Source organism: Rhinocladiella mackenziei, assembly GCF_000835555.1.
Source record: "Rhinocladiella mackenziei CBS 650.93 unplaced genomic scaffold supercont1.4, whole genome shotgun sequence".
Classification (NCBI taxonomy): Eukaryota; Fungi; Ascomycota; class Eurotiomycetes; order Chaetothyriales; family Herpotrichiellaceae; genus Rhinocladiella; species Rhinocladiella mackenziei.
The window spans coordinates 313,814-338,871 of NW_013550601.1; the positions used below are offsets into that span (position 1 = coordinate 313,814).

The 25,058-nt window shown below is 50.2% G+C and overlaps 7 protein-coding genes across 7 annotated transcripts; 3 read left to right on the forward strand and 4 right to left on the reverse strand.

The window, feature by feature from the left end:
- Window positions 1-197: 197 nt before the first annotated feature.
- Window positions 198-3,761, reverse strand: Z518_05247 (uncharacterized protein; the record flags this gene model as incomplete). The annotated part of the gene is made up of 1 exon (XM_013416061.1): window positions 198-3,761. The coding sequence occupies one exon, from the start codon at window positions 3,759-3,761 to the stop codon at window positions 198-200; it is 3,564 nt and encodes a 1,187-aa protein (XP_013271515.1).
- Window positions 3,762-4,787: 1,026 nt separating this feature from the next.
- Z518_05248 (protein pyrABCN) lies at window positions 4,788-11,675 on the forward strand (the record flags this gene model as incomplete). Its single annotated transcript, XM_013416062.1, has 1 exon — window positions 4,788-11,675. The coding sequence occupies one exon, from the start codon at window positions 4,788-4,790 to the stop codon at window positions 11,673-11,675; it is 6,888 nt and encodes a 2,295-aa protein (XP_013271516.1).
- Window positions 11,676-12,987: 1,312 nt separating this feature from the next.
- Window positions 12,988-14,148, forward strand: Z518_05249 (uncharacterized protein; the record flags this gene model as incomplete). Its single annotated transcript, XM_013416063.1, has 1 exon — window positions 12,988-14,148. The coding sequence occupies one exon, from the start codon at window positions 12,988-12,990 to the stop codon at window positions 14,146-14,148; it is 1,161 nt and encodes a 386-aa protein (XP_013271517.1).
- A 1,111-nt stretch (window positions 14,149-15,259) lies between these two features.
- On the reverse strand, window positions 15,260-16,509 carry Z518_05250 (uncharacterized protein; the record flags this gene model as incomplete). Its single annotated transcript, XM_013416064.1, has 3 exons — window positions 15,260-15,351; window positions 15,423-16,101; window positions 16,186-16,509. 3 exons carry the CDS (start codon window positions 16,507-16,509, stop codon window positions 15,260-15,262), a joined length of 1,095 nt encoding a protein of 364 aa, XP_013271518.1.
- A 666-nt stretch (window positions 16,510-17,175) lies between these two features.
- Window positions 17,176-18,735, reverse strand: Z518_05251 (uncharacterized protein; the record flags this gene model as incomplete). Its single annotated transcript, XM_013416065.1, has 2 exons — window positions 17,176-18,639; window positions 18,685-18,735. The coding sequence occupies 2 exons, from the start codon at window positions 18,733-18,735 to the stop codon at window positions 17,176-17,178; spliced, it is 1,515 nt and encodes a 504-aa protein (XP_013271519.1).
- Window positions 18,736-19,120: 385 nt separating this feature from the next.
- Window positions 19,121-19,957, forward strand: Z518_05252 (uncharacterized protein; the record flags this gene model as incomplete). The annotated part of the gene is made up of 1 exon (XM_013416066.1): window positions 19,121-19,957. One exon carries the CDS (start codon window positions 19,121-19,123, stop codon window positions 19,955-19,957), a length of 837 nt encoding a protein of 278 aa, XP_013271520.1.
- A 203-nt stretch (window positions 19,958-20,160) lies between these two features.
- Window positions 20,161-21,167, reverse strand: Z518_05253 (uncharacterized protein; the record flags this gene model as incomplete). The annotated part of the gene is made up of 2 exons (XM_013416067.1): window positions 20,161-20,831; window positions 20,921-21,167. 2 exons carry the CDS (start codon window positions 21,165-21,167, stop codon window positions 20,161-20,163), a joined length of 918 nt encoding a protein of 305 aa, XP_013271521.1.
- Between the last annotated feature and the right edge of the window lie 3,891 nt (window positions 21,168-25,058).

A 25,058-nucleotide genomic window follows, 5' to 3' on the forward strand; every position in this document is an offset into this window, starting at 1 on the left:
CACTTGCTGCTTGCAGCTCCGAACTACGGAAGCAAAATTCCCGAGTCTTGATTATTGCTTGAATTAGATAGTATCTACAGCTCTTCGTTGCTCGAGCTAACTGGGGTTATTGCTCAACACAAAATGGCCACCGAAGAGACACCAACCCTTTGTAACAACCAAAACGATGACTGCAATGGCAATATGGCAGGCTCACATTAATCTGCCCGAGGCTGATCTTTCGACCGATAATCAGCCGTATTCTGTACCACGGGCTTGACATGATCAGCACTTTTCTCTCGTGGGCCTTCATTGCTTCTTTCAGCACCCTGGCCCTCTTGAGGATCAATAGTGTCCTGGTTTCCTTCAGCTGTGGGTGGTCGACCAGTCTCTTTCTCCTTCGCCCGCTTTTCTCTGACTCCAGGTCTCCCTACCCTTCCTCGGCTCTTGCTCCTACCTTCGTCATGTCTCATGCTCTCCCTCATTTCGTGGATCACCTCTCGGAAGCCTTCTTCGAGAGTATTCATGCGAGCCATCAAGATCTTGGCAAACATTTCCTGCTCCTCCTTTTGTTCTTTAGCCTGCCGTGACCCACCTAACCCCCTTGTAATTTTAGCGGCGAAGGATGCCGGTAGGGCGCCGACGTAGCCGCCACCGATCGCTCTGTTGTCGCCAATGTCTGACACCAAGTCCATTTCAAGAGACGGCCGACGTCGTGGCTGAGTTGGTCGGCTTTTCACTTCTACCAGACCTGCTAAATTGGGAGCAGACTGGAATGCTGGGTCGTCTTTGCCAGGAAGGATCGGCCGCATTCGCGTTGGTGCCGCTGCCGCTGCCGTCCGTTTTGGCGTTCGATGCCCGGCAGCACTTGATACAGGCTTCGACACGGGTGTGCGAGCCCCTGAGTCGGGTGCGGAACCCTGTATCTTGCCGGGGGGAGTTAACGCCCCTTCGTGCGAGGAAGACTGGTCCGTGCTGGAATCCGTCATTGGCTTGAAAACCATAGTCGCAGATGAAACGTTGCGTGAATGTTGACGGGGTCGATTCTTGGGCGATAAGCGGGAGGACGATTTTGCACCTGGACTGGGAACTTCGCGTCGTGTCTGACCAATCAACATAAGATGGTCTGCTGATTCTGGAGCATGGCTTCTGGGTGGCTGACGATTCGAGAAATGTTCACGAGGCACCAGAACACGAGGTGCTCGGACTTCTTCTTCGTCAACATTACTTGGTGAGTGATGCCCGAACGTCGTTGCCTCCTCTTCATCCCTTTCTTCGTTTGTTCGCAACTCATCATCGCCGTCCGCATCCGTGTTGTGCAATGGTTCCTCCATTGCTGATGGGGTCAGGTCGTCGGGGACTGGGCGTAGCTCGTTAGGAGATAAGAAATCTGCATTCGTTGCAAATTCCTCCGGATCTGATGCAATAGACATGGTCCGTCGTGAAAATGTCCGAACTCGACTGTAAGGGCGCAATAGTCTAGAAGCTGTTCCGCGCGCTTCTAGCCCGTCCACCACTTGTCGGTCTTGCTCTGGTGGAGGGCTTGCGATATCGTCACCCATACCCTTGATCCAAGTGTTTACGACATTGCTTGCCTTTCGACGATCGCGACGTTGCTGAGCACTACGCATTGTGCTGCCGTACGGATGTCTAAATACTTCTTCCAAGGCCTTGTCCTGCCTAAAGGTAGCAATTGAAGGTGCCTGGCGGAGACGAGTAAGCTTCGCAGCGGTCGTTCTTTTCAATCGGCCTCGACGCTCGACAAGGTCAATGCTCTCAAACATGGTAGACTGCAGAATCGTCTTCTCGTACAGGAAGATCGAAAATAGTACCGGAAAGTGGGTGATCTTGATCATGGTCCGGTTAATTTTGACATACTGTCGGAATGGGACGACATATCTCAGAGGTACCAATGCCCACTGGAGAACATTGGTTGGCGCCACGTACGAAAAAAGGGCATCGGACTTGACGTGGGAGATGGTGTTGACCGCAAACAGGAATTGATGCTCGTCATTTGCGTTTTGGACGACAGCCATGAAGGAGTTTGTCAAAACAGTGATCAAGATCGTGACCACAAGGAAGTGACAGATGAACAAGAACAAGGTCAAGATGGTTTTCCCAAGTATGTTATAACTGTCCCACCTATCCCAGGCGGCCGGCGTGAAGCCCATAACCATTTGTAGTAAAGCGTATGCCACCGAACCTGGTGTATCGACCCCTTCGTCGCCAAATGAGAGTGTGAGTGCAACAAAAAAGCCGCTGCAGCTGATGAGAATCAGTAAGGACACTGCAACGAGGTCTGCGGCCATATATCGGAATGCGATGAGGAGAGGTGAGAAATAACGATAGTGATCGAGGACGGAAAACAATCGAGGGAACAGGAGAATAGCGTCGGCAGCAAGAACATCGTAGGCCATATTCGCCACTCTATGCTTCCTTATATCAGGCATGATGATGCCATAAATTCGTAAAGCTAAGTGGACGAATAAAATGAAGAGGATCCCGAGGTCGAAGGTGTTCCAGAAACTTGCGAGATACAGACTGAATCCCTGTTCATTGAATCCTACGATTTCGTCAAGCATGAAACCGGCCGCCCAGAACCAGAAGACCACTTCGAGGGTCGTAATCTCCAAGGAGCGTTGAACCAGGACCGCAACAAAGAGGCTGAGAAGAATGGCGAACGATATCGTGGACAGAATGTTCCGATACCGAGGGACTCTCAGACGGGATAGTTTGAAAAGGGAGGCGTCACGAGGGTTGTACAGCGTCACAGCCCGACGGGGAAGCTGAGGATCGTGGTCAGTGGATCCAGCTTTAGCTGTCGAAGCACCCTCATTTGTGTTATAATTTTTCAGTTGTCTCGGGGGAGGAAATTTGCGATGCAAATTATCGGCGGCAGAGTGAAACACAATTGTGCCAGCCCAAATGGCCTCTAATTGCTTGACGACCACGGGATGAGAAAGAAATCGTTTGGACTGCGCTCGAATGGCGATTTCAAAGCAGGATATCCTTGCTGGTCGTTGAACGGGCTTTCTCGATCCTTCTGTGCCTCGTCGCCCGTCGTCCCCAGAAGGAGGAGCATCGACCTGACCTTGGAGAGGATCAAAGTCGTAAGATAGTGCATCAATCAATTCCCTGGTGGAGTAGTCTTTGAGGAGTTTGATGGCAAGTAGCTCGCACATCATTGCACGGGTTCTGTTGGTACCGCTATTCCCAGACGACATTGCGGCTTCTTTGCCGTACTGGAGGCAGTTGGCCATGAGGGCATACTCGGTGGCAGCATTCAAGTGGTGACTCCGGATCTCTTGCTCGACGGGTTTGAGAAGAAATTGAGAGACCTGGGGAGAGCGGAGCTGCTCCCAGGACAAAACCGTGTCACAACGAGAGCTCACCAAGATCCGAATGGCGTGGGTAAGGGTAAATACGGGTATTGCATCAAGATGAGCGGTTGAGAAAATGGGAAGAAGCGGAGCGGTATCGTCAGGCTCGTCTTCTTCATATTCGTCGTGGTTGTCATCTTCATCTTCATCATCGAGATCTTCGAGACCTGAAACTTCCTCTTCCTCTTCCTCCTCTTCTTCGTCGTCACCGGGCTCCTGGCCATCTTCTCGAATGATATTATCACCTTCGATTTCATAAGGAATTACCCGCCATCGATTGCGTTGTGTGTTGTTGTTGCGGGAGGCATCGGGGGATCCTGTCGTAGGGACGTGTGAAGAAGAGAATGGGGAGCGATCATGACGCCGCCTGCCACGGGCAGGACGTAGGAAGGAGGACAGCATGTCCCGTGGAGAAGAAGCTCTGGGAGCTGTGGTAAGCAGAACGTAATGCAGGACTGAGCAGAGCAGCTAGCGCATGAGGCTGGAACGCGTCAAAGGATGTTCGCAACGCGGTAAGAATGAAATCAAAGGCATATCAACACAGCGTCGAGGCTCTGAAGGCCGAGAAAGGCTGTCAATATTTCTTGAGGGAATACAAGCCCAGGTGCACTTGGTAGGATTATGTCGGTGAGTGTTTGATAGACGAGATAGACGTGACTCGAGGCATTTTTGTTGCTCGCCTGGGGCTAACAAGCATTCAAGACTCTGGCCCCCTACCACCATCCACATCTGCATTTGCATGTGCAACATGCGGAGAATTTGGTCGCACAATGCATTATCGTGCTGGGGAATTTGGGACGGGGTTTGGCGAGATGGTGACATCAAAGGCTGCTGTGAGAGCGATCCAGATAAGACCTTTTGAAAAGATGGAGGGCTGTTGACAGTAGTTGTGATTGGAGGCGTCTCCCAACCAGCCTGGGACGCTTATGCACAAGCCCACTGTTCATGCAGACTCGACTCCCGGACTCGACCAGCGGATGTGCAGTCCGGTTTAGTCATGTTTGCACAATCAAAATCCACTAGCGGTGGAAGCTCGAACCGTGAAGACAGCGTCAATGTCTTTCCGTGCTTTGCTTTTCCTCACCCATCACCTGAGTGCTCTCAGCCGCCCAAACAGTCGGGTATCTATATAGATTTTCTATGGTCGACCTTCAAGCGGCAGGGACTACGGCTGAAACGGGTTAGCAGCCTTGCGGTGAGCCCAAATCGCGCGATGATTGGCTGCGTCTAGGGGCACGGGGGCTTGGCGGCATCAAAAAGTTTCTCCCCGTCTAGAGACCGAGTAAGATCTCAATTTCTGGCCTGTCACTTTCTGTAGTAGATCCGAAACTAGCCAGAGTCAGGGGACTACACTTCTTTCCTTCAGCAGATGTACTTCTGACTTCTTCTCTGCTGCCTGGACAGCAGTCCTCAATTCTTCCTTCGGCCATGAATCGGACAGTCTCGCTGACCACGAACGGTCGTGACGCCTCGAGTACCAGTCCGCTACCCCAAAGCCCGACAGTCGCCGCCTCAGTCGGAATCAGCAATGTTGAAAAATCTCTCTCACCCGGGAATCTGACTGATAGAGATCGAATGGGCTCTCTAAACCGTCCCTCGGCGGACGCCCCTAAAGATGGACGCACTAGCGTTTACCTTGAGCTCCAGGATGGCCAGGTCTTCGAGGGGATTAGCTTTGGTGCTTCAAAAAGCGCATCTGGAGAGCTAGTCTTCCAAACGGGAATGGTCGGATATCCAGAGTCCATCACCGATCCTTCCTACCGCGGCCAAATTCTCGTCATCACCTTTCCACTTATTGGCAACTACGGCGTACCCTCCAGAGAAACTCTCGATGAGCTACTTGGTGATCTTCCTAAGCATTTCGAATCAAATCAAATTCACGTCGCTGGACTTGTCGTTGCTGCTTATGCCGGAGAGACTTACTCCCACCACCTTGCTACCTCCTCCCTGGGGACTTGGTTGAAAGAGCAAGATGTTCCAGCCATGTATGGGGTCGATACCAGAGCACTAACCAAGATTATTCGGGAAGAGGGCAGTATGCTGGGAAGAATGTTTCATGCGAGATCATCAGCAAGGAAACTAACGAACGGCGTGAAGGAGAATCCAATTCCCAATGGAGATGTGGTCATGGGTCCCGTCAGCTGGCGAGAACAGGTTGATGACATTGAGTGGCATGACCAGAACCAACGGAATCTCGTGGCAGAAGTTTCAGTGAAAAAGCCAAGGGTGATCTCTCCCCCCGAGAACAAAGCTCTACTTCATCCCTCGGGGAGACCCGTCCGAGTGGCTGTTGTAGACGTCGGTCTCAAGTACAACCAACTCCGATGTCTTTTATCCCGCGGCGTTGAAGTTCTTGTGGTGCCATGGGACTATAGCTTTCCAGACCTAGCTGGCAAGGATTATGATGGACTATTCATTTCTAATGGTCCTGGTGACCCTGCCATGCTCTCAACCACCGTCATGCACATTTCAGTGGCGATGGCAAAAGGAAGAACACCCATCTTTGGCATCTGTCTTGGCCATCAACTACTCGCTCGTGCGGCTGGAGCCAATACTTTGAAGATGAAATTTGGCAACCGAGGCCACAATATTCCCTGCACAAATCTGTTGTCTGGCCGATGTTACATCACTTCACAAAACCACGGGTTTGCCGTTGACTCGATGACCTTGCCTGAAGGATGGGAAGAGCTATTCGTGAACGCCAATGATGGCAGCAATGAAGGCATTCGCCACGTCTCAAGGCCCTACTTCAGCGTTCAATTTCATCCCGAGTCCACTCCAGGACCTCGAGATACCGAATTCTTGTTCGACGTCTTTATCGATGCAATCATGAAAAGCATTGCTTCTGTCGATGCTTTGCTTCAGCCTGTTTCATTTCCGGGGGGTACAATCGAGGAGAACGACAAAGAGCATCCTCGTGCCAAGGTCAAGAAAGTCCTCGTTTTAGGGAGTGGCGGTCTCAGCATCGGTCAGGCTGGAGAGTTTGACTATTCGGGGAGCCAAGCGATCAAAGCGTTGAAACAAGAAGGCATCTATACTGTTTTGATCAACCCTAATATTGCAACCATTCAGACCTCCAAAGGTCTCGCTGACAAAGTCTATTTTCTTCCGGTCAACGCCGATTTCGTCCGCAAAGTCATTAAGCATGAGAGGCCTGACGGTATTTACTGCACATTCGGCGGACAGACTGCCTTACAGGTCGGGATTCAGCTCAAAGATGAATTTGAATCTCTCGGAGTCCAAGTTTTGGGAACTCCGATTGAAACAATCATTACTACAGAGGACCGCGAGCTTTTTGCTAGAAGCATGGAGTCTATTGGAGAGAAATGCGCCAAATCAGCATCAGCATCGAGCCTCGAGGAAGCAATGCGTGTTGTTGAGGACATTGGCTTCCCCGTGATTATCAGAGCGGCTTATGCCTTAGGCGGGCTGGGAAGTGGATTTGCCGAAGATCCCACCCAACTTCGTGAGCTATGCACGAAGGCCTTTGCTGCAAGCCCACAAGTGCTCATCGAGAAGAGCATGAAGGGCTGGAAAGAGATCGAGTATGAAGTCGTTCGAGACGTACGTGACAACTGCATCACTGTTTGCAACATGGAGAACTTCGACCCGCTTGGGATCCATACCGGTGATTCCATCGTCGTGGCACCTTCACAGACTTTGTCGGATGAAGACTACAACTTGTTGCGGACCACCGCTGTCAATGTTATCCGCCATCTCGGAGTTGTGGGAGAGTGCAATATCCAATATGCACTCAACCCCTTCTCCAACGAATATTGCATCATCGAAGTCAATGCTAGATTGTCTCGATCATCGGCCCTGGCCTCAAAGGCTACCGGATATCCCTTAGCGTTCATCGCTGCCAAGCTTGGTCTGGGGATTCCCTTGAATGAAATATCCAACTCGGTCACGAAGAAGACATGTGCCTGCTTCGAACCCTCTCTCGATTATGTCGTCGTCAAAATTCCAAGGTGGGATCTCAAGAAATTCACCCGGGTATCCACACAGCTTGGTTCTTCGATGAAGAGCGTTGGTGAAGTCATGTCTATAGGCAGGACCTTCGAAGAGGCCATTCAGAAAGCCATTCGTTCCGTGGATCTCCACAATCTTGGCTTCTCAGACATTTCCAATCCCCTGATGTCCGTTGATGATGAACTGCAGACGCCGTCAGATCAGAGAATGTTCGCCATCGCCAACGCCATGCATGCTGGATACACCGTGGATAAGATCTGGGAAATGACTAAAATTGACAAATGGTTTTTGTCCAGGCTCAAGGGTTTGAGTGATTTTGCCAAATCCATGTCTCAGTTCAGTGCAACGACAGTGCCTCCATCTTTGATTCGACAAGCTAAGCAGCTCGGCTTTTCAGATCAACAGCTAGCTCGGTGTTGGAATTCGAACGAACTTGCTGTCAGGCGTCTCAGAGCTGAGGCGGGCATACAGCCAGTCGTGAAGCGAATCGACACGGTCGCAGCTGAGTTCCCAGCCTACACGAATTATCTCTATCTGACGTACAATGGATCGGAACATGACATTGCATTCAGTGACCACGGTATCATGGTTCTCGGATCCGGAGTCTATCGGATTGGCTCGTCTGTAGAATTCGACTGGTGCTCTGTGAGGGCTATTCGCACACTGCGACAGCAGGGATATAAGACTGTTATGGTCAATTACAACCCAGAGACTGTCTCGACAGACTATGACGAAGCTGACCGGCTCTACTTCGAAAATATCAACCTCGAAACTGTTCTAGATATCTATCAACTCGAATCGGCGAGTGGCGTGATTATTTCCATGGGTGGACAAACTCCGAATAATATCGCCCTGCCTCTGCACCGATTGAACGTCAAGATTTTGGGAACATCTCCGGAGATGATTGACTCGGCGGAGAATAGATACAAATTCTCTCGAATGCTGGATCGTATCGATGTCGACCAACCATCATGGAAAGAGCTCACGAGCATAGATGAAGCACTCGAATTCTGCGAAAAGGTCAAATACCCTGTTCTAGTACGGCCATCTTACGTTCTATCAGGGGCGGCAATGAACACGGTATATTCGCAGGATGACCTCGCCAACTACCTCAATCAAGCTGTGGAGGTGTCGAGAGAACATCCGGTTGTTATTACCAAATACATCGAGAACGCCAAAGAAATCGAGATGGATGCCGTTGCAAAGGATGGTGTCATGACTGGACATTTCATTTCTGAGCACGTTGAAAATGCAGGAGTGCATTCAGGAGATGCCACTCTCATCTGTCCGCCCCAGGATCTTGAGCCGGAAACAATTGCTAGAATCGAAGAAGCTACACGCAAGATTGGAAACGCCCTCAACGTTACGGGCCCGTTCAACATCCAATTCATTGCCAAAGACAATGAGATTAAGGTCATCGAGTGCAACGTTCGGGCTTCCAGATCCTTCCCATTCGTGTCGAAAGTCATGGGCGTTGACTTAGTCGAGATGGCTACGAAAGTCATTGTGGATAAACCTGTAACTCCATATCCACCTGTCAATGTTCCTCCCGATTACGTTGGTGTCAAGGCACCCCAATTCTCATTCTCGCGCTTGTCTGGTGCAGATCCCGTCTTGGGGGTGGAGATGGCGTCGACTGGTGAAGTGGCTTGCTTTGGACGCGATCGGTATGAAGCTTACATCAAAGCCACAATCTCAACCGGCTTCAAGCTGCCAGAGAAGAACATACTACTGTCAATCGGGTCATTTAAAGAGAAAATGGAAATGCTTCCCTCTGTTCGCAAGTTGCACCAAATGGACTACAACCTATTTGCCACGTCTGGTACGGCTGACTTCCTCGAGGAACATGACATCAAAGTCAAATACCTGGAGGTCCTGGGGAACGACGAGAAAGACCAGAAATCAGAGTACTCGCTGACACAACATCTGGCCAACAACAAAATCGATCTGTACATCAACCTGCCGTCCAACAACAGATTTAGGAGGCCTGCGAATTACATGAGCAAGGGATACCGTACGAGACGAATGGCGGTTGATTATCAGACTCCCTTGATCACCAATGTCAAAATTGCGAAGATCCTGATTGAAGCCCTTGCCCGACATTATGATTTGAATGTCCGCAACATCGACTTCCAAACAAGCCATCGAACCGTCGTCCTTCCGGGGCTAATTAACGTTGCGGCTTTCGTCCCCGGGGTGGCCCAAAGAGGATCGCACGATTTCTCCCTCGTCAGCAAGGCTTCCGTGGCAGCAGGCTTCAGCATGATCCGAATTATGCCTGTCGGAATCGACAGCGCCGTGACCGATGCGAGATCGCTGAAAGTAGCCCAGGATAACGCTCAGAATGGCGCATATTGCGACTTCAACTACTCTGTTGCAGCTACCGATTCCAATTCAGAACAAATTATTCACGTCAAGGGGGAGGTCGGTTCTCTTTTCATTCCATTCAACCATCTCTCATCTGGAAATATTAATAAGGTCGCGACCGTCACCGCACATTTTGGAACGTGGCCAACATACAAACCAATCGTGACGGACGCGAAGACCACAGACTTGGCGTCCATCTTGCTGCTGGCCAGCCTTCACGACAGAAAAGTCCACGTGATGAACGTGACGTCCAAAGACGACATTAGCTTGATCGCACTCTCCAAAGAGAAGGGGTTGAAAGTGACGTGTGATGTTTCCGTCTACAGTTTGTTCCTGTCGCAAGCCGACTTTCCGGACTGCTCTGCATTGCCCTCCGTGACCGATCAACAAGCTTTGTGGGATTATCTGCCAACCATTGATGTCTTCTCGATCGGCAGTCTTCCATACCAGATCGCCGGAGAGAATGCTGTCCCCACTGTAGGAATCAGCGACGCTCTTCCTTTACTCCTGACAGCGGTTTCGGAGGGGAAAATGAGCATGGAGGACGTCACTAGGCGTCTCCACGACCATCCGAAAGCCATTTTTGAGCTGCACGAACAGACTACGACTTCCGTCGAAATTGACATCGACCGTCCATACGTACTTCAAGCTGGCCCTGTGTGGTCGCCTTTTGTTGGAAGAACATTGCGAGGTGCGGTATCAAGGGTTGTGTTCCAGGGCAAGACAACTTGTCTCGACGGAGAAGTCCTTTTAGACGGCCCTCGAGGTACAGACATGTCCTCGCACTTGCTGAATCCCATCTCGCCTACAGTTGCCGCGACATCTCCGGTATTACGCGCTCAGGCAGAAGGTCCACTTGACAGACGAACCTCGCTTCTGGATACTGCGGCACAACGACGTCTCTCCGTGACTACTCGTAGTCGACCCATCACTCGCGCTCGAAACATGGATGAAATGCTCGACTCGAGCAGTCCGGTGCTTCCGACATCAGCCTTCCAGCAGCCGCCACCGCCGTCTACAATTTCTCCTTCGCTTCTGTCCTTGCTAGCCTCCTCGCCTTTTAAGAACCGTCATGTACTCTCCGTCAATCAGTACAACCGCCAGGATTTGCATATCTTGTTTACTGTTGCCCAAGAAATGCGACTTGGAGTTCAGAGACAAGGAATCTTGCCTCTCCTTCAGTCCCGAGTACTCTGCACCATGTTCTACGAGCCAAGCACTCGGACATCAGCTTCTTTTGACGCAGCCATGCAGCGATTAGGTGGTCGCACTATTGTCGTCAACACCGATCAATCAAGCACCCAAAAGGGTGAATCGCTGCAAGATAGTATTAGAACACTGGGATGCTATGGTGATGCCGTTGTACTTCGACATCCCGACAATGAGTCCGCCGCCACCGCAGCCAAATTTTCACCGGTTCCTATTATCAACGCGGGCAATGGAAGCCGAGAACATCCCACTCAAGCATTCTTGGATCTTTTCACCATTCGAGAAGAATTGGGAACGGTGACCGGCCTCACGGTTACCTTCACAGGTGATCTCAAGTACGGAAGAACCGTACATTCTCTGGCCAAACTGCTCCAGTACTATGAAGTCCGAATCAACTTGGTCGCACCCAAGGATCTTGCTCTGCCCAAGGGAGTCAGGGAACAAATTGTGGCTTCTGGTCAGCTCGCGATCGAGTCTGAGACTCTGACTCCTGAGATTGTCGCTAAGAGCGACGTGCTTTACTGCACTCGAGTCCAGAGAGAGCGATTCCCTAGCCTGGAAGAGTATGAACGACTAAAAGACCACCTTATTGTGGACAATAGTGTCCTCAAATATGCCAAATCAAGCACGATTGTCATGCACCCTCTACCTCGCAACCGAGAGATTAGTGAAGAGGTGGATTTCGATCAACGAGCAGCATACTTCAGACAGATGCGGTATGGCCTGTACACGAGAATGGCACTCTTGGCCCTGGTGCTTGCATCATAAATTCACTTTGGGGGAACTTTTCCTTGCTTAGATTGATATACCAAAAAATAGAACGGAAAAAAAAAAAAAAAAACACCATAGACAGCGCTGGGCGTTCATACGGACTAGTATTCGGAAAGGTAGACGGGGTGAGAGATCAGAATGGCAGTGCAGATAGAAATCAGTAGACTCAGACTAAATCGACCACTAGACTTAGAGAAGATGCCTCGCGGCGACTATATGTACGAAATATGACGTGATTAGTATGAGGTAATTTGTGTTGTGTTCAATTTGTTCGATGGCATTAAGGCCGAAGCACTATGCCATTGGAAATTGATATGATGGCCGCCTTAGCGCCTCTCTCTCCGGTGCCCGGTAGGGCGGTGTTACAACCACACCCCCGTTCGATGCTGAAACCTAAATGATGCTGCGCGTACAAGTCTGAGAGTGCCGCATACTACAATACACACAAGCTGACGTGAGTGGGATCTCAATGCCATCCAAGAAACCCAATAGTGTTGTTACTCAAACCTGACTGAATAGCACACTTCGGAGATTTTTCATGAGACTGTATAAAGTCCCGCCATGGGGGAAGTAGGCACAGGTGGCAGGGCATTTGTCGAAGGCGGGAAACGCTTACTCTTCAAGCGAGTCCATTGACATTCAGCGAGATGACGAGTCCAATAGAATTAGCGAGATCAAATCAGATCAGAAACCATCACAATTCCAGCCATCTACAGAAAATGTCTTATGATGTGGAACAGGAGGACGAGTCCATACGGTAACAGGCCGTTCGCCACCGCAGCGCCGCAGGTTCTGTTTATACTTCTAGAATAAGGTTAGCGTCAGAAGGCTGGAGAATTTATGGCCAATCACGATACTGGAAAGAGGCTTGGAAAAGGCTTGGCCAGACTTCGCTCCGCGTTTACCTGGACGACTTCCACGCCACTTGATTCCCGCCATCTTTTTTTTTTCCATCCTTATTTTCCATCACTGCCCCATCATTTGTCCCATGTTCTTCTCTGCTCGTGGCCAATCCGATACGCGAAATGCCGTGAGCACGTCTTCTGATCCATGTTTGAACTGTCACACATAAAGTGGCTGGAATAATGCCGTGGATTCAGCCTCGACCTTTTTGTTGAACAGCTATATATCTCGTAGATCGCTGACAGGTCTGTGCAATTTTTCTTTCGTCCACCCAAGATACTTCAGAGGAGAACATTGCTACTCGGTACGTCTCTGAAAGTGTACATAGCACCACTTTCCCTCCTGTTTGACATCTGCATTGACCTATTGACCTCGTCCATTCATTCAATTGTTTTAATTGTTCAACATGCATTCCCGTACTAGATCCGCTGTAATTGCGGCTGCCACTCTCTCTTCTTTGCCTCTGTCTTCTGCCCTTCCCAGGACTGGAAACTCCGCCGCGGTCATTTATGGCAACTTCACTGCACCTTGCAATACCACTACAAGCACCCCTAGCACTACGCCTTCGCCTGTTACTACCACCTCCAGTAGTACTGAAATCTGGGGTGACTGGACAACCACCACCTCCACTCCAGTTTCTCCTGTGACCACCTCTACTACAACCGAAGAGATCTGGAACGATTGGACCACCACCACCACCACCACAACAACAACAACAGCTCCTTGCGAGACGACCACCAGCTCGACCCCGATCTCTCCAGAGACAACTACATCTTCCAGCGAAGTATGGGGTGATTGGACTACTACACCTACAACCACCCCCAGCTCAACTCCAGTCTCTCCTGTCACAACCTCTACGACTTCTTCTAGCGTAGTCTGGGGTGATTGGACGACTACTACTTCAACTCCAGTTTTACCCACGACGACAACAGCAATTACCACATCTTCTAGCGAAGTCTGGGGCGACTGGACCACCACCACTAGCTTGACTCCAGTCTCTCCTGTGACGACCTCCACTACGACAACAACTTCAGAGGTTTGGGGCGATTGGACTACTCCCGTTACTCCCGTCTCTCCAGTCACTCCCACCACCACTACAACCGCATCGACTTGGGCTGATTGGATAACTACCACGACCACTACTGCCCCGGTCGCTCCTACAACCACCTCGACCACTTCAGAAATCTGGGGAAATTGGACAACTACAGCCACCTCCGCCACACCGGTCTCCCCCGTGACCACTTCTACTACCACAACTTCATCAACACCCCCCTCATCTTGGGCCGACTGGACCACCAGCTCCTCCTCTTCAAACACACCTGTCGCCCCGGTGTCCTCAACCACCATTCCTTCCACCACTACAGTCTCCACCTCGAAATCTAGCACGACAATGTCAACATCAACCTTGACATGGAGTTTCGGAACCAGTACCCACGAATCAGCGACCAGCACCACTCCCGCTGCTCCGGCCGTGACTAGCCTCGCCGGCGCCGCTAGCAAGCTTACTTCTGGCTCTGGAGCAGGTATCGTGCTCGGTGCACTCGTGGCCGCTGCGGCTTTGTTCTAAGCACCTTCACACATGTGCTTAGGTGAGCAACAAGACGCAAAAATGGGCTGGTTCCACTGGTTTTAGCAAGGGGGTCAAGCGACGAAGTTTCTTACGGCAAGACAAAGCAAAGTGGGAAACACAATGGGAAAGCAAAAGGTAAACGGGACTTCAAGACGGTATCGCGCCGAACATTCTTCGACATTTTACAGCACTTGTAATATGCATCTTCGACACTTTTAACTTCTTTCGGGACGATGTTCAACATGATCTTTGTGATGTCTTGGTACGAGTTTGGACTTGTATGGACTTATTGACCCTAACCTAATATTTGGATCGAGCGGACGGAACGGCAATGGGGGATGAGGAACTGGACGAAGTAAGATGAGACGAAATGAAAGATGACGGATCAGGATCAGGACTACAGACAACGAGAAAGGTCAGAATGGAAGCACATGAGAAGAAGAGACCAAAAGAAAAAGAAGGAAATAATTCGGCTTTCCACGGGCATTTTGATAGACATAGTATCATCTTGCAAGAGATCAAAATAGAAACATGTTGATATCATTCATGTTGCTAGAATTTTCATCTTCTGGTTCTTCAGCTTATTAACTTGTTTTCGGTTGCCTTTCTGACGCAGGATACGTATCATTTTGTGATCCGGCTTCGGCCGCGGGAATGTACACTCTCCCATTCCTAATTTCTTCATTCAGGGGGGGCATATCTTGTTACCTGTTCGTTTTGCCCCATTAGTCAGCGCCCGCCTAGTTCTGGCCCAAATAATGTACTCCGTCCCTGCATCTGCCAATGTTGTGCTTCGGAACCGATAAACTGCTGTGAGGGATAAAGTCTGGCACGGAGTGTTGGGGAAAGTTGTTTTGTAGTCACGGAACGCTGGTCGCTTTTACTGACCTGATTCCAGATGCCACAGCCTCCGAACATAGAATGAGGGAGTCCTCGACTTGAGGCTAATGAATCCGTCGAACCGATTTCGACGAAGGAGTTGCAAAAAATTCCCAAGATTGCTTATCCGGATGACCGCCGTGGAGCTTCCTAGCTCGATTCATTATGAACCGCTGCCAGCACTCAGTTCTGTCCACGGCGCTCACTGGGTTGATCCACGTTCTTCCCTTCACGAGACAACAGCAGGCCACCCGCTGCTGAAGTCCAAGTAATTGAACCCGAATTGGAAATCCTCGAACTTGTAACCTATAATCGGATTGACTGAGGAAAAACAAAGCTTGGTCAGTAATGACTTCATGACGGCTGCCATTCAGAAGGTAATTGTATCTCACCGTAATGATAATAAAGCACAACTCTCCCCATGCCATCTTCCGAGTCGTCAAGGATGACTCCCTGCCCACCTGGAGCATATACTTTATCACCATGACTTCCGAGGAGCAAAGTGCCCCCATTCTCAGTTGCACAGTCTTTACCGTCTCGATCGACGAACGGACCTATAGGGTCTATCGCTCGACAGACCATAATCTTGTACTCATCTCCGGGCGCTGCGAGGTCGTCGGCATCATTACAGCACGCCCCGCTCGAGAAGAAGAGGTAGTAGTACTTTATGTCATTGACGGGCCACCAGAATTGGAACCCTCCCTCGACGATCGCGAGTGTGTCACTGCTTGCCGGGTTGGTATCGTTGTACGCGACGTTTTTGGCGCCAGAACCGATTTCGTCGGATTGAGACAGTGGATTCTGCCATGAGAGTTGCGTTTGATAGATTCCATGCCAGGCAGAGCCAAAAGCGAAGTAGATTGACGGAGCGGAAGGCGATTCGCGAAAGATGTTTGGGTCGATGAGGTTGTAGGATTGGCTCTTGGGCAGGCCTAGAGAACCGTGATCTGTCCAGGTGCCTAGTTCGAGGGTTTTAGAGGTTGCGACGCCGATGTCTGATGATTGTAAACCGCTGCGAGAGACGGCATAGTACGCATAATATGTATCGTTTATGAGGAAGACGTCGGGGCACTTTTCAAGTATATTAGTCGGGAAAAGGGGGAGCATTAGCATGCGATGGGACGGTAAGGAAGAAAAGCCGAGCGGGTGTCATACCCAAATCTCTTGATTCTCAGTCACTTGAATGACACTACCCTCGGGTAACATGGCACCTAAGTACTCCCATGGCCCAGTCATGCTGGGCGCTGAAGCAATGGCGATGTTTCCGTTTGTCGAGAAACGGAAGAACGTGCCATCCTCCCGCTTGATGATGGAGGGATCGTGGATGAAGGTACAATTACCCGTGCATGGTTCGGGTTCAGGCCAATTACCATTGTTGTTGGTGTTCGACACTGCATTATTGGCGGTACCGTTTAGAGATATGGATGATGATTTGACCAGGCCGATGGCTGACAGGAGGGAAAAGAAGGAGTTGACCATGACCGGACCAAGAGAGGCGGATATGCTGGTAATATTGACATCAGAGATGCATTAAGAATGGGTTGAAAAGAAAAAGGAGAAAGGAACATTCATATCCCACTGGATTGACTTCTCTCGCATCATTGGTGTTGTGCTGCGCATTGCAATGCCATTCTCGTTATATTCTGGTGGAGAACCTTATGCTCGACCTTGGGGGCAAGTTTGGTTTAGGCGTCCAGGGTCCACAGCCTTGTCCCCTGTCCGAAACGTGTACATTTAATTAAGGTTTACTCCGATCACTCAGAAGGCAGCACGAAGCCCGTTTTCAACTATTTTTGAAGTAGAAGATCATTCGTCATCGTGAAGTGGAACATTTGATGGAAGGATTTGGAATATCCACAATGTTAATTTATTTTATCAGGCTCACGGCGATGGCCACCGGCAGCCTAGTCCAACGGTATTTCTTGTATCCCACCTTATGCTCTCAACCTGCAACAACGACTTCGCTTTAGGCACCCGTTCAGACGGCAGTACGGATCAATTTCCGATTGACAAACTCGCCCATGCCGAGGTCCGACAACTCGCGACCAAAACCGGAGTTCTTAACACCTCCAAATGGTACTTCAGGCCTGTGTATGCACAAGAGTTGACAAACACCATGCCTGAGTCAATCTTGGACGCGACCTCCTAGGCATGTATAACATCTGCACCAAAGACTGCCCCGCCGAGTCCAAACTTAGTCGCGTTGGCCAATTGAATGGCCTCTTCTTCGGTATCAACCACATAGAAAGAAGCTACTGGACCGGATGCTTCCTGTTGGAAGAAAGGATTTTCGGGACTGATGTCGGTGGTGATGGTCGGTTCGAGGTACCAGCCTGGCCGATTCATTCGTTTTCCACCCAGGACGACATGATCTCCATTCGCTTTCGCCATCTCAATTTGATCTAGGAGATCGTTCAGTGCTCTTTCTGAGACCAACGGGCCTAACGACGTTTTACTATCTGCTGGATCTCCTGCCTGTAGAGCTCCCATACGCCGAGTCATACCGTCAAGGAACAGCTTGCCCCGTTCTTGACCGATGACGATGAACCTCTTGGAGGCGACACATGCCTGGCCCATGCAGATCATACGGCCCATGACACCCTGATTGAGGGCATCCTCCAAGTCTGCATCTGGAAGCACAACGAGTGGATCACTCCCGCCGAGTTCAAGAACAACCTTCTTCAAATTTCGTCCTGCTCGCTCTGCCACCGATGCACCGGCTCTCTCACTTCCAGTCAGCGTTACTGCACGAACGCGGAAGTCATCGATTAACATATGAACTTGATCGACAGTGCAAAGCAAGTTGGTGTAAACTCCGGTGGGAAAGCCCACTTCCTCAAAGAGGTGGGCAAACGCTAGTGCGCATTGTGGGACGCTGGGGGCGTGTTTGAATATGACAACATTGCCGGCAACCACTTGCGGAGCTGCAACACGAACCAGTTGGTACAGAGGGAAATTCCAGGGCTCGATAGCGAGGATGACACCAATTGGCTCGGTTGCAAGAACGACGCCCGGCGCCTCAGGCTCCAGTTTGGGCTCCAGAAACTTCTCTCCATGAGAGGCATAGTACTCCAAAATGTCGGCTGTGAGGACAACTTCGTACCGAGACTGATCGATAAGCTTGCCCATTTCACGGGTCATGAGCTGAGCAAATTTTTCTGATTGTTGACGTAGAATGAAAGCAGCTTGGGCAACGAGACCTGCTCTTTCAGTCACAGGACGCAGCCGCCAGTCATTTTGGTGGACCTTTTGCGCCGTGTCCAATGCGGCCTGGACCTCTGCATCTGTTGTCTCGGGGAATACTTTCTCAACCTTTTCCGTCACTGGATTGAGTGTCTGGTACTCACTTGGACGGGTGGTCTCTGCAGGCGTAACAGAATGCGCTGTGGGTGCTTTCACATCGTACCCATTCAACGTAACCGCGACGAGGCAGTACACGCCAGTTAGGTAGATAAGTTCAGCCGCTCCCTCTCGACCAAAAAGTTTCACAGCATGATTGTAGATGGCTTCGGGAAGTACGCCACCGGATACCAGGGCCTCAGCAACATCATAAGCACATGCTTCGGCGCCTAAGAGATTGACAGGGCGCCGGCCGGTGAGTACTTCCTTCTGTTAAGCGAAATTCAAATGAACTGATACCAATTCCAGTCAAACGGGAATGGTCTTGGGCAAATCATTGAATCTCAACTTCAGTGATTGCAACATAATCCCGCCGACAGATTGCGACGTTCCACCAAACAGGACGTCGACCGTTCCATATGCGAGAACCGACAGAGAAAGGCCCAACGAGTTCACAGTACGGCTGATAGAATATCCTTTAACGAAATACCTCCCACAAGTGAAGGCTCTCGAGGGCGAAGGACCGTATCCGCGTGATTACAGCAAAGTAGAACGGCTTCATCAGCGAGTAATGGAATACATCGAGACGATCTCCGCTATCTACCGCTTCGACAATCCCGACAAATCCTTTGACCAAGAGTGTCCCTGGCCTGCATTCCAGCGAGAGCATCTTTGTTCATCAGCGTGGCTTTTCGTTTTGCTCCTTCACAGACCATATATTTTTCCCATATCTCGAAGTCGCACGGAGATAATGAGAGCCGGGATCGAGTTACTCTGTGCTCAGCAGAAATACTTCAACACTCTTCGGCCGCATCAGTACAAGATGTTTACCCTTGCTTACTTCAGTGTAGATGCATCTGTTTCTATGCTGGCTGCTCTTATCGCATATCCGACTGAAAATGGCAGTTTCGTCTTAGAAGCATTTAGATGTATTAGGGAGACTCTCTGGAGGCTCAATCATATCCGAGCCCCCAACCGGGTAGCAGGTCAAGGTGCGGATGTCATTCAGAGCCTTCTCGTTCGAGCAGAGAAGAGCCATCCGCATACCTCCTTTGGTGCCACCGAGACATCAATGACAGGGAGCAGCAGACCATCCCATGATTTTGGAACTCCACAAACAGGTAGGGAGATGCCGCAGGGAATCACTCCGTATTCAGCCCGATTCCAACGACCATTATATGATCATGGTTCTGGTTCTGGTTCTGGCTCTTCTTTTGACCATATATCCAACTGGATAACCCCGTCCGTTCTTATGCCGCAGCAACAACCAGCCGCATCCGCGATCTCCATTGAAACTGGGCCTGGAACTGGCATTGGCACAGGCATCGGCACTGGCATCGGCGGCAGTAGCAGAGGCCAACAATCTTCATTCTATGAGGCATCTACTCTTCGACCAACAGCCGGCTTGACCTACAACGACCTAGCTTCCGCGCAAATGTTCAACGGCATGAGCCAAGGTGGCGCATCAAGTCTCGGAAACATTTTTGCGTCCACTTCTTCCTCAGCTGAACCTCAACAAACGGAAGGAGAGTTTGGTGATACCTCATTTTGGAATTTTATGAATCGGGGCATGCCAGAGCAGGCGTGACACACCCACGAACGTTGACAATAGCTTGTAACGTTTTATAAGCTCGTTGCAAGCGCCAAAGATTTATGTTCGTGGTCGTCCTAATTGGAATCCGGGTCGAGATGTGAAACCATTCTGTCCGGAACGCCGATATGCGCAAATAGAATATTAATGGCTAGGTCATATAAAGCCGTCACAAATATTTGAGCATTCCAATCGGCCAGTTAGCGTCCCGGAAGTTCTGGAATGTTTGATCCACGATTTGTATGAGCAAGGTTTCCTCCAACCCCAAGCTCGCCATATTCATGACCAGCCCCGCTGAGTTCACTGGTCGTCGAATGAGGTGCCACATATTGGTTTGCCATGGGACTTAGATGATTTGGTGAGTTGTCGGTATATCTTCTCGGCTGCACTCCTCCTAAGCTTCGTTTGTTCAGATCGAATCCTTGATGAGCGGCTTTTTTTCTTGATTTTGATCGTTGTCGATAATATAAAATTGCACCTCCTCCTAACAGAAGGATAGCCACTCCAACTCCCACACCAACGCCGGCGCCAATCGCTGTTCCGTTTGAGCCGCCGCCGCTTGAAGACGGCTCAGTGGAGGCTGATGAGGTTGCTGCAGGTGCGGCTGTGTCGGCCGATGAGGAACCACTTGGCCCACTACTGATTGCAGAGGCGGAGAAGGATGTTGATGTGATCACTGAGGCAGAAGAGGTCGTAGCGCTAGGGTTCGGATACGTCGACGTAACTCCAATTACCGAGATGGTGTATGGTGTGCCTGCAAAGCTCAAGATCTCGTCGCCAACGCTAGAGTCGCAAGAACATCCATCATTACAACAATATGAGTCGAAGCCGGTCGTGTTGCAGCTGAAAACGGGGTTGCCCAGTCCTTGTTCTGTTTTGATATTAGTAAATCCGTAATCACCTGTGTAGGACGCGCTAGATTTATAACTTTACGATCAAGACAAAAATTTGGACAGGCACCTGACTGCCACGTTTGGTCTGTACATGTTCCTCGAGCGTATTGATTGATGCCATCTGCTACGCCGGTCAAGCAGAGTTTGTTGGATAGACATGCCTGTTTGCTGTAACAGCAGAACGAGTCAGAGGCTTCGGCATCGCAAGCAACATCTGCGGAAGACACGTCTCCATTGGGGAAATAACATGTTGCCATCCCTCGACCGAGCAAAAGGAAGGTCAAGAGAAGAGAGCTTTCGAAAAGGATCTTCATTGCTGAGGGATAGTGGAAGGCGATCGAATTAAAAGTCTGGGCAAACGAGTAACACAAGCACGAAAGGGACAAGAGGGAAAGACCGAGCTGGAAACCGCGTACCATCTTTAATGGCACGCAGCGCACAACATTACTGTGGAGACTTTGACAAGACTGGGGACCTTACCGTGCTCCTGTATAACTTTCGGGGCGAAATCGATCTGTGGGCCAGGGAAGAGTCATTCAGAGTTCAAGGGTCCCGGATAGCCGCACAACCAAGCATACTCAATTGGCAACGCCGGGAGCCGCAGTGCAGCATTGCAGCCGCCAGCCGTTGTCGCTACACAAAACCCAGGCCTAGCAGGCTTGAAAACTCAACAGTCAACAGTCCGTGTTTTGTTGATCGGATCGAGCACGGCCCGAAGTCTGTTGAAAAATCCGGGGGCCATTTTCGTCCTGGAGCGAAATTTATGGCTCCGGGGCGATGAAGTGGCGTTTCAAGCTGTCCCTGGCAGGAACTTTTCCCATGTGGCGACTGGCCAGAACGTACTAGGATGACCAAACCTGTTCAAGGTCCACTACTGGTGGAAAGAGATAAGGTCGAAAAGAGCCGATCAGGCGTCAATCGTGCCGCTTTTATATATATGTGATCGGAGACGACGACGTAGTACAAGAAAACGGCAAAAGGTGTTGGCCCTAACTTAATATATGGTTTGAGTTAGTCAAGTTCAAGACCTTGGTCAGGCATTTAAGCTTGTCCGATTGTGCCAATCATCTCCATCTCATCCTTGTAAAGAATTGAAGGTCGCTATCAAACAAGTCACGTGTTGCAGGATCAAGATCAGCCTCGCAAGGCTGCCCATTATACGGGTGCCGGTTTTGAAAGAAATGGGTGTAATCTACTGAACCCAGAATTTCTAAGCAAGCGGTTCTGCTCAATAGATAATCCACAGATCGTTACATTTCCAGAAACTTTGGGGAACCTCTGATCGACTTCCGCTCCTCGCAGGTCAGGTCTGGCAGGGCGTTCCTTACAAACAGCCTTTCCTTAACATTCAGCATCTCATGCAAGCACCGAGCTTGCGACGGAAATTGTACTGATCCGAAGAGGGTGCACCTCAGTCTCGCGAATCCGATGTGTCAAAGAGCGGAGTTTGCATCCCTCTAGCCCAAATTGAGGCTCCTTAAGATGAAACCACTGCTTGGACACTTGGCTGGCAGAAGGGCCCAGCCCACTGTTGCAAAGGCAATCCACGGAGAGACATCAATAGCGTTAGAGTACCTCATGGTGGAATCGTAATGGTATAAAGGTGTTGGAGCTAGGCAGGGGCCAAAGTAACAGCGAGGTGGTTAATAAAACATCGACTGATCGTGTTTTGAGGAGGAGTTAAAGCAACATGCTCCTAGCAGGCGATTCGAAAAGGTGCCGGCTGGCTGACTTGACATGTTTGTTTCGATGTCAAGGGGTCGCTCCATGACAAGCAAGCTCAGTTTGGAGGACGAAGGTGCATCCAAACAACGATTGTTTTCCTCGTTTGTTTGATTTAGAGCAGATATGTTGAAGATTTCTTCTCTCTTCTCTTGCTTCACTCCGTGTGTCACGGCCTAATTTGTCATCATATTTTTTACTCTCCCGGTATCTGGTTCTTGCATTTCCCGTCACGATCATCAAATGGCGTGGATAGCGCACGAAGAAAAGCCCGCATCCCCGTCAACTTTCGTCAGTCCTCAGTGATACGGTAGGATGAACACATGGAAACGACTTCGCAATGAGGGTACTAACCACAAGACTCGAGGAGTGATAACTTACAATATTGATCTCTCGAAGCCAAGACATGAGCTTAGACAAAAGAGTTCCCTCCTTGATGGAAGTTTGTGACTCGTGAAAGGAAAACTCGAATCAAGGTCACTGCACAAACGGATAGTAGTATGTGAACACATATCCGAAAGGTCACGTGGCAGGCTGAAGCACAAAAGGAGGTTTCGGGTGGTAAGGCTTGTCTTTGCATGACTGGCAGGAACAAGGTAGGGATGAGTGCTTTGATCCTTAAAAGCTGGTTCTTTGATGTGCTGTGAAGAGAGTTCTAGGTAAAACAAAGGCAGCCGTGGCCATGTCTGTCTGTCAGCAAGCTTGCAATCGTGAATCAAAGATGAGTCTTTGAAGCACTTTTTCAACCACACCTCCGAGACTTGGGTCACAAAGGGACTGCGGGAAGGGAAACATATCTTGCCCTGGGGGAGGGCGAAAGAGAGAGCTAGTGAGTACGTTGACAGGTGGTTGCTTCAGTTCAAATCAAGCCCCCAGCACGATGACAAGTCAGATAGCCGACCTCGTGCGAGGATGCGAGAAATGAAATTCGATTCCACGACATGGTGATGAAGCCGAAGAAAGAAAGACCAAAAAAAAAAAAAAAAATGAGAGGGAGAGAGGACACCCCTCCCCCTGATGTAACTGATGATATTTGAAATCATCGAATGTGCACAGTAGCCGTTGTTGTTTGGCAGCGCCAACTCGAGCTCTGCTCTTTTTGTTCAGGACACATTCCACCAAGGTAGCTGGCGTCAAGGATGAAGGTAATTTCTCAAGCTAGCCTGTCACAGGGTAGTGAAAGATGAAAGAAGTGAACCAAATATGTCGTTTGGACAAAAGGATGAGGATAAAGATGACGAGGCTAGAGCCTGGGCGGCCCGCACGTTGTCAACCACAGGCCAGAGAGGGGGTCCAGTATGGAAATGAGAAGAATCGCTGGCAAAGAAACCCCTCGGTGCGACTCAACCAGCACCAGTCATCCTGACAGAGCTAAGTTCACCCCTACCGGCAGGATTAGGGTGAAGAACGAAGATAATGGCTCATTTGAACGCACTCTCAAACCCCCTCCATGACTCCTCATCCGATCACGACTCCGATCACTCTGAGTTCGGCAAATTCAGAGCTGGTCAGCACAAGAAGAGCCTCAAAGGCAAGAAGGAGGCCAGGAAGCCCAAATTTCAAAACACGAGTCGACGGGAACTGGCAGCTGGACTTCCCGGTCCTCTGGCCAGGAGGTGGTCGCAGATAACGGCTTTTTGCCTGTCAAAGGTTGTCAATCTGTAATAGAATTTACCAAGGACACCCATAAAGAATGATCATACCGCGAACCTCCCGCCCAAGCGGCGTTATCAGCACCCAGCAAAATTGCGGCCGTTGGAGAGGTTATCGCGGGACCACGAGACAACCAAGACGATGCAATAAATAAAAGCGATGGCAGACAAAGCATCTGGCGCAACTTGCAGGAAATCTCTTTCTCCGCCACGATGCTTCGAAATTCGAACGATAGCATCAGATTTCCGCAAACCCGACCACGAAAATCGGGACGAGCGTAATAGGGAACATTGACTCCGACGGCTTGCGCATGTGGGCGCGAAGGTGTGTACATGGATGAAAATTCAAAGGCGTGAGTTTTCGTTCATTGAGCATGGCGGAAAAGACCCATCCTCGGCCGGTCGTCGACTTTTGCATGCCAGCCTCGGTATTTTGACTTTGAGGCAAAGACGTGCGAGATGCCAGAGACTCGAAAATGAATGAAATGAAGAGGGGGAGGAGGAGGAGGACAACTAATACCCGTGTCCTTTGGGAAGGATACCTCGGTCCAGGGTATTGTAAGTGGACAAGACTTCGAGTTTGATAGGAAGCTTTTTCCCACTCGACCCACTACCGGCAGTGTAGTCTCTCGGTAAGATTCCGCCCGGGGTAATAGAATGCGGAGGGGTTGAAACGCAAGCTGGGGAATTTGGAGCGGCGTTGAGCGAGCCGTTACGGAGAAGATGTGGTCCTCCAGGTCGTCTTTACTGGGTGCATAGGTTGCACATAGCGGAGAGAGGAACAGGAGAAAACACCCAGTGGGAGGCTGGGGTTGATGCTAAGTGGAGACC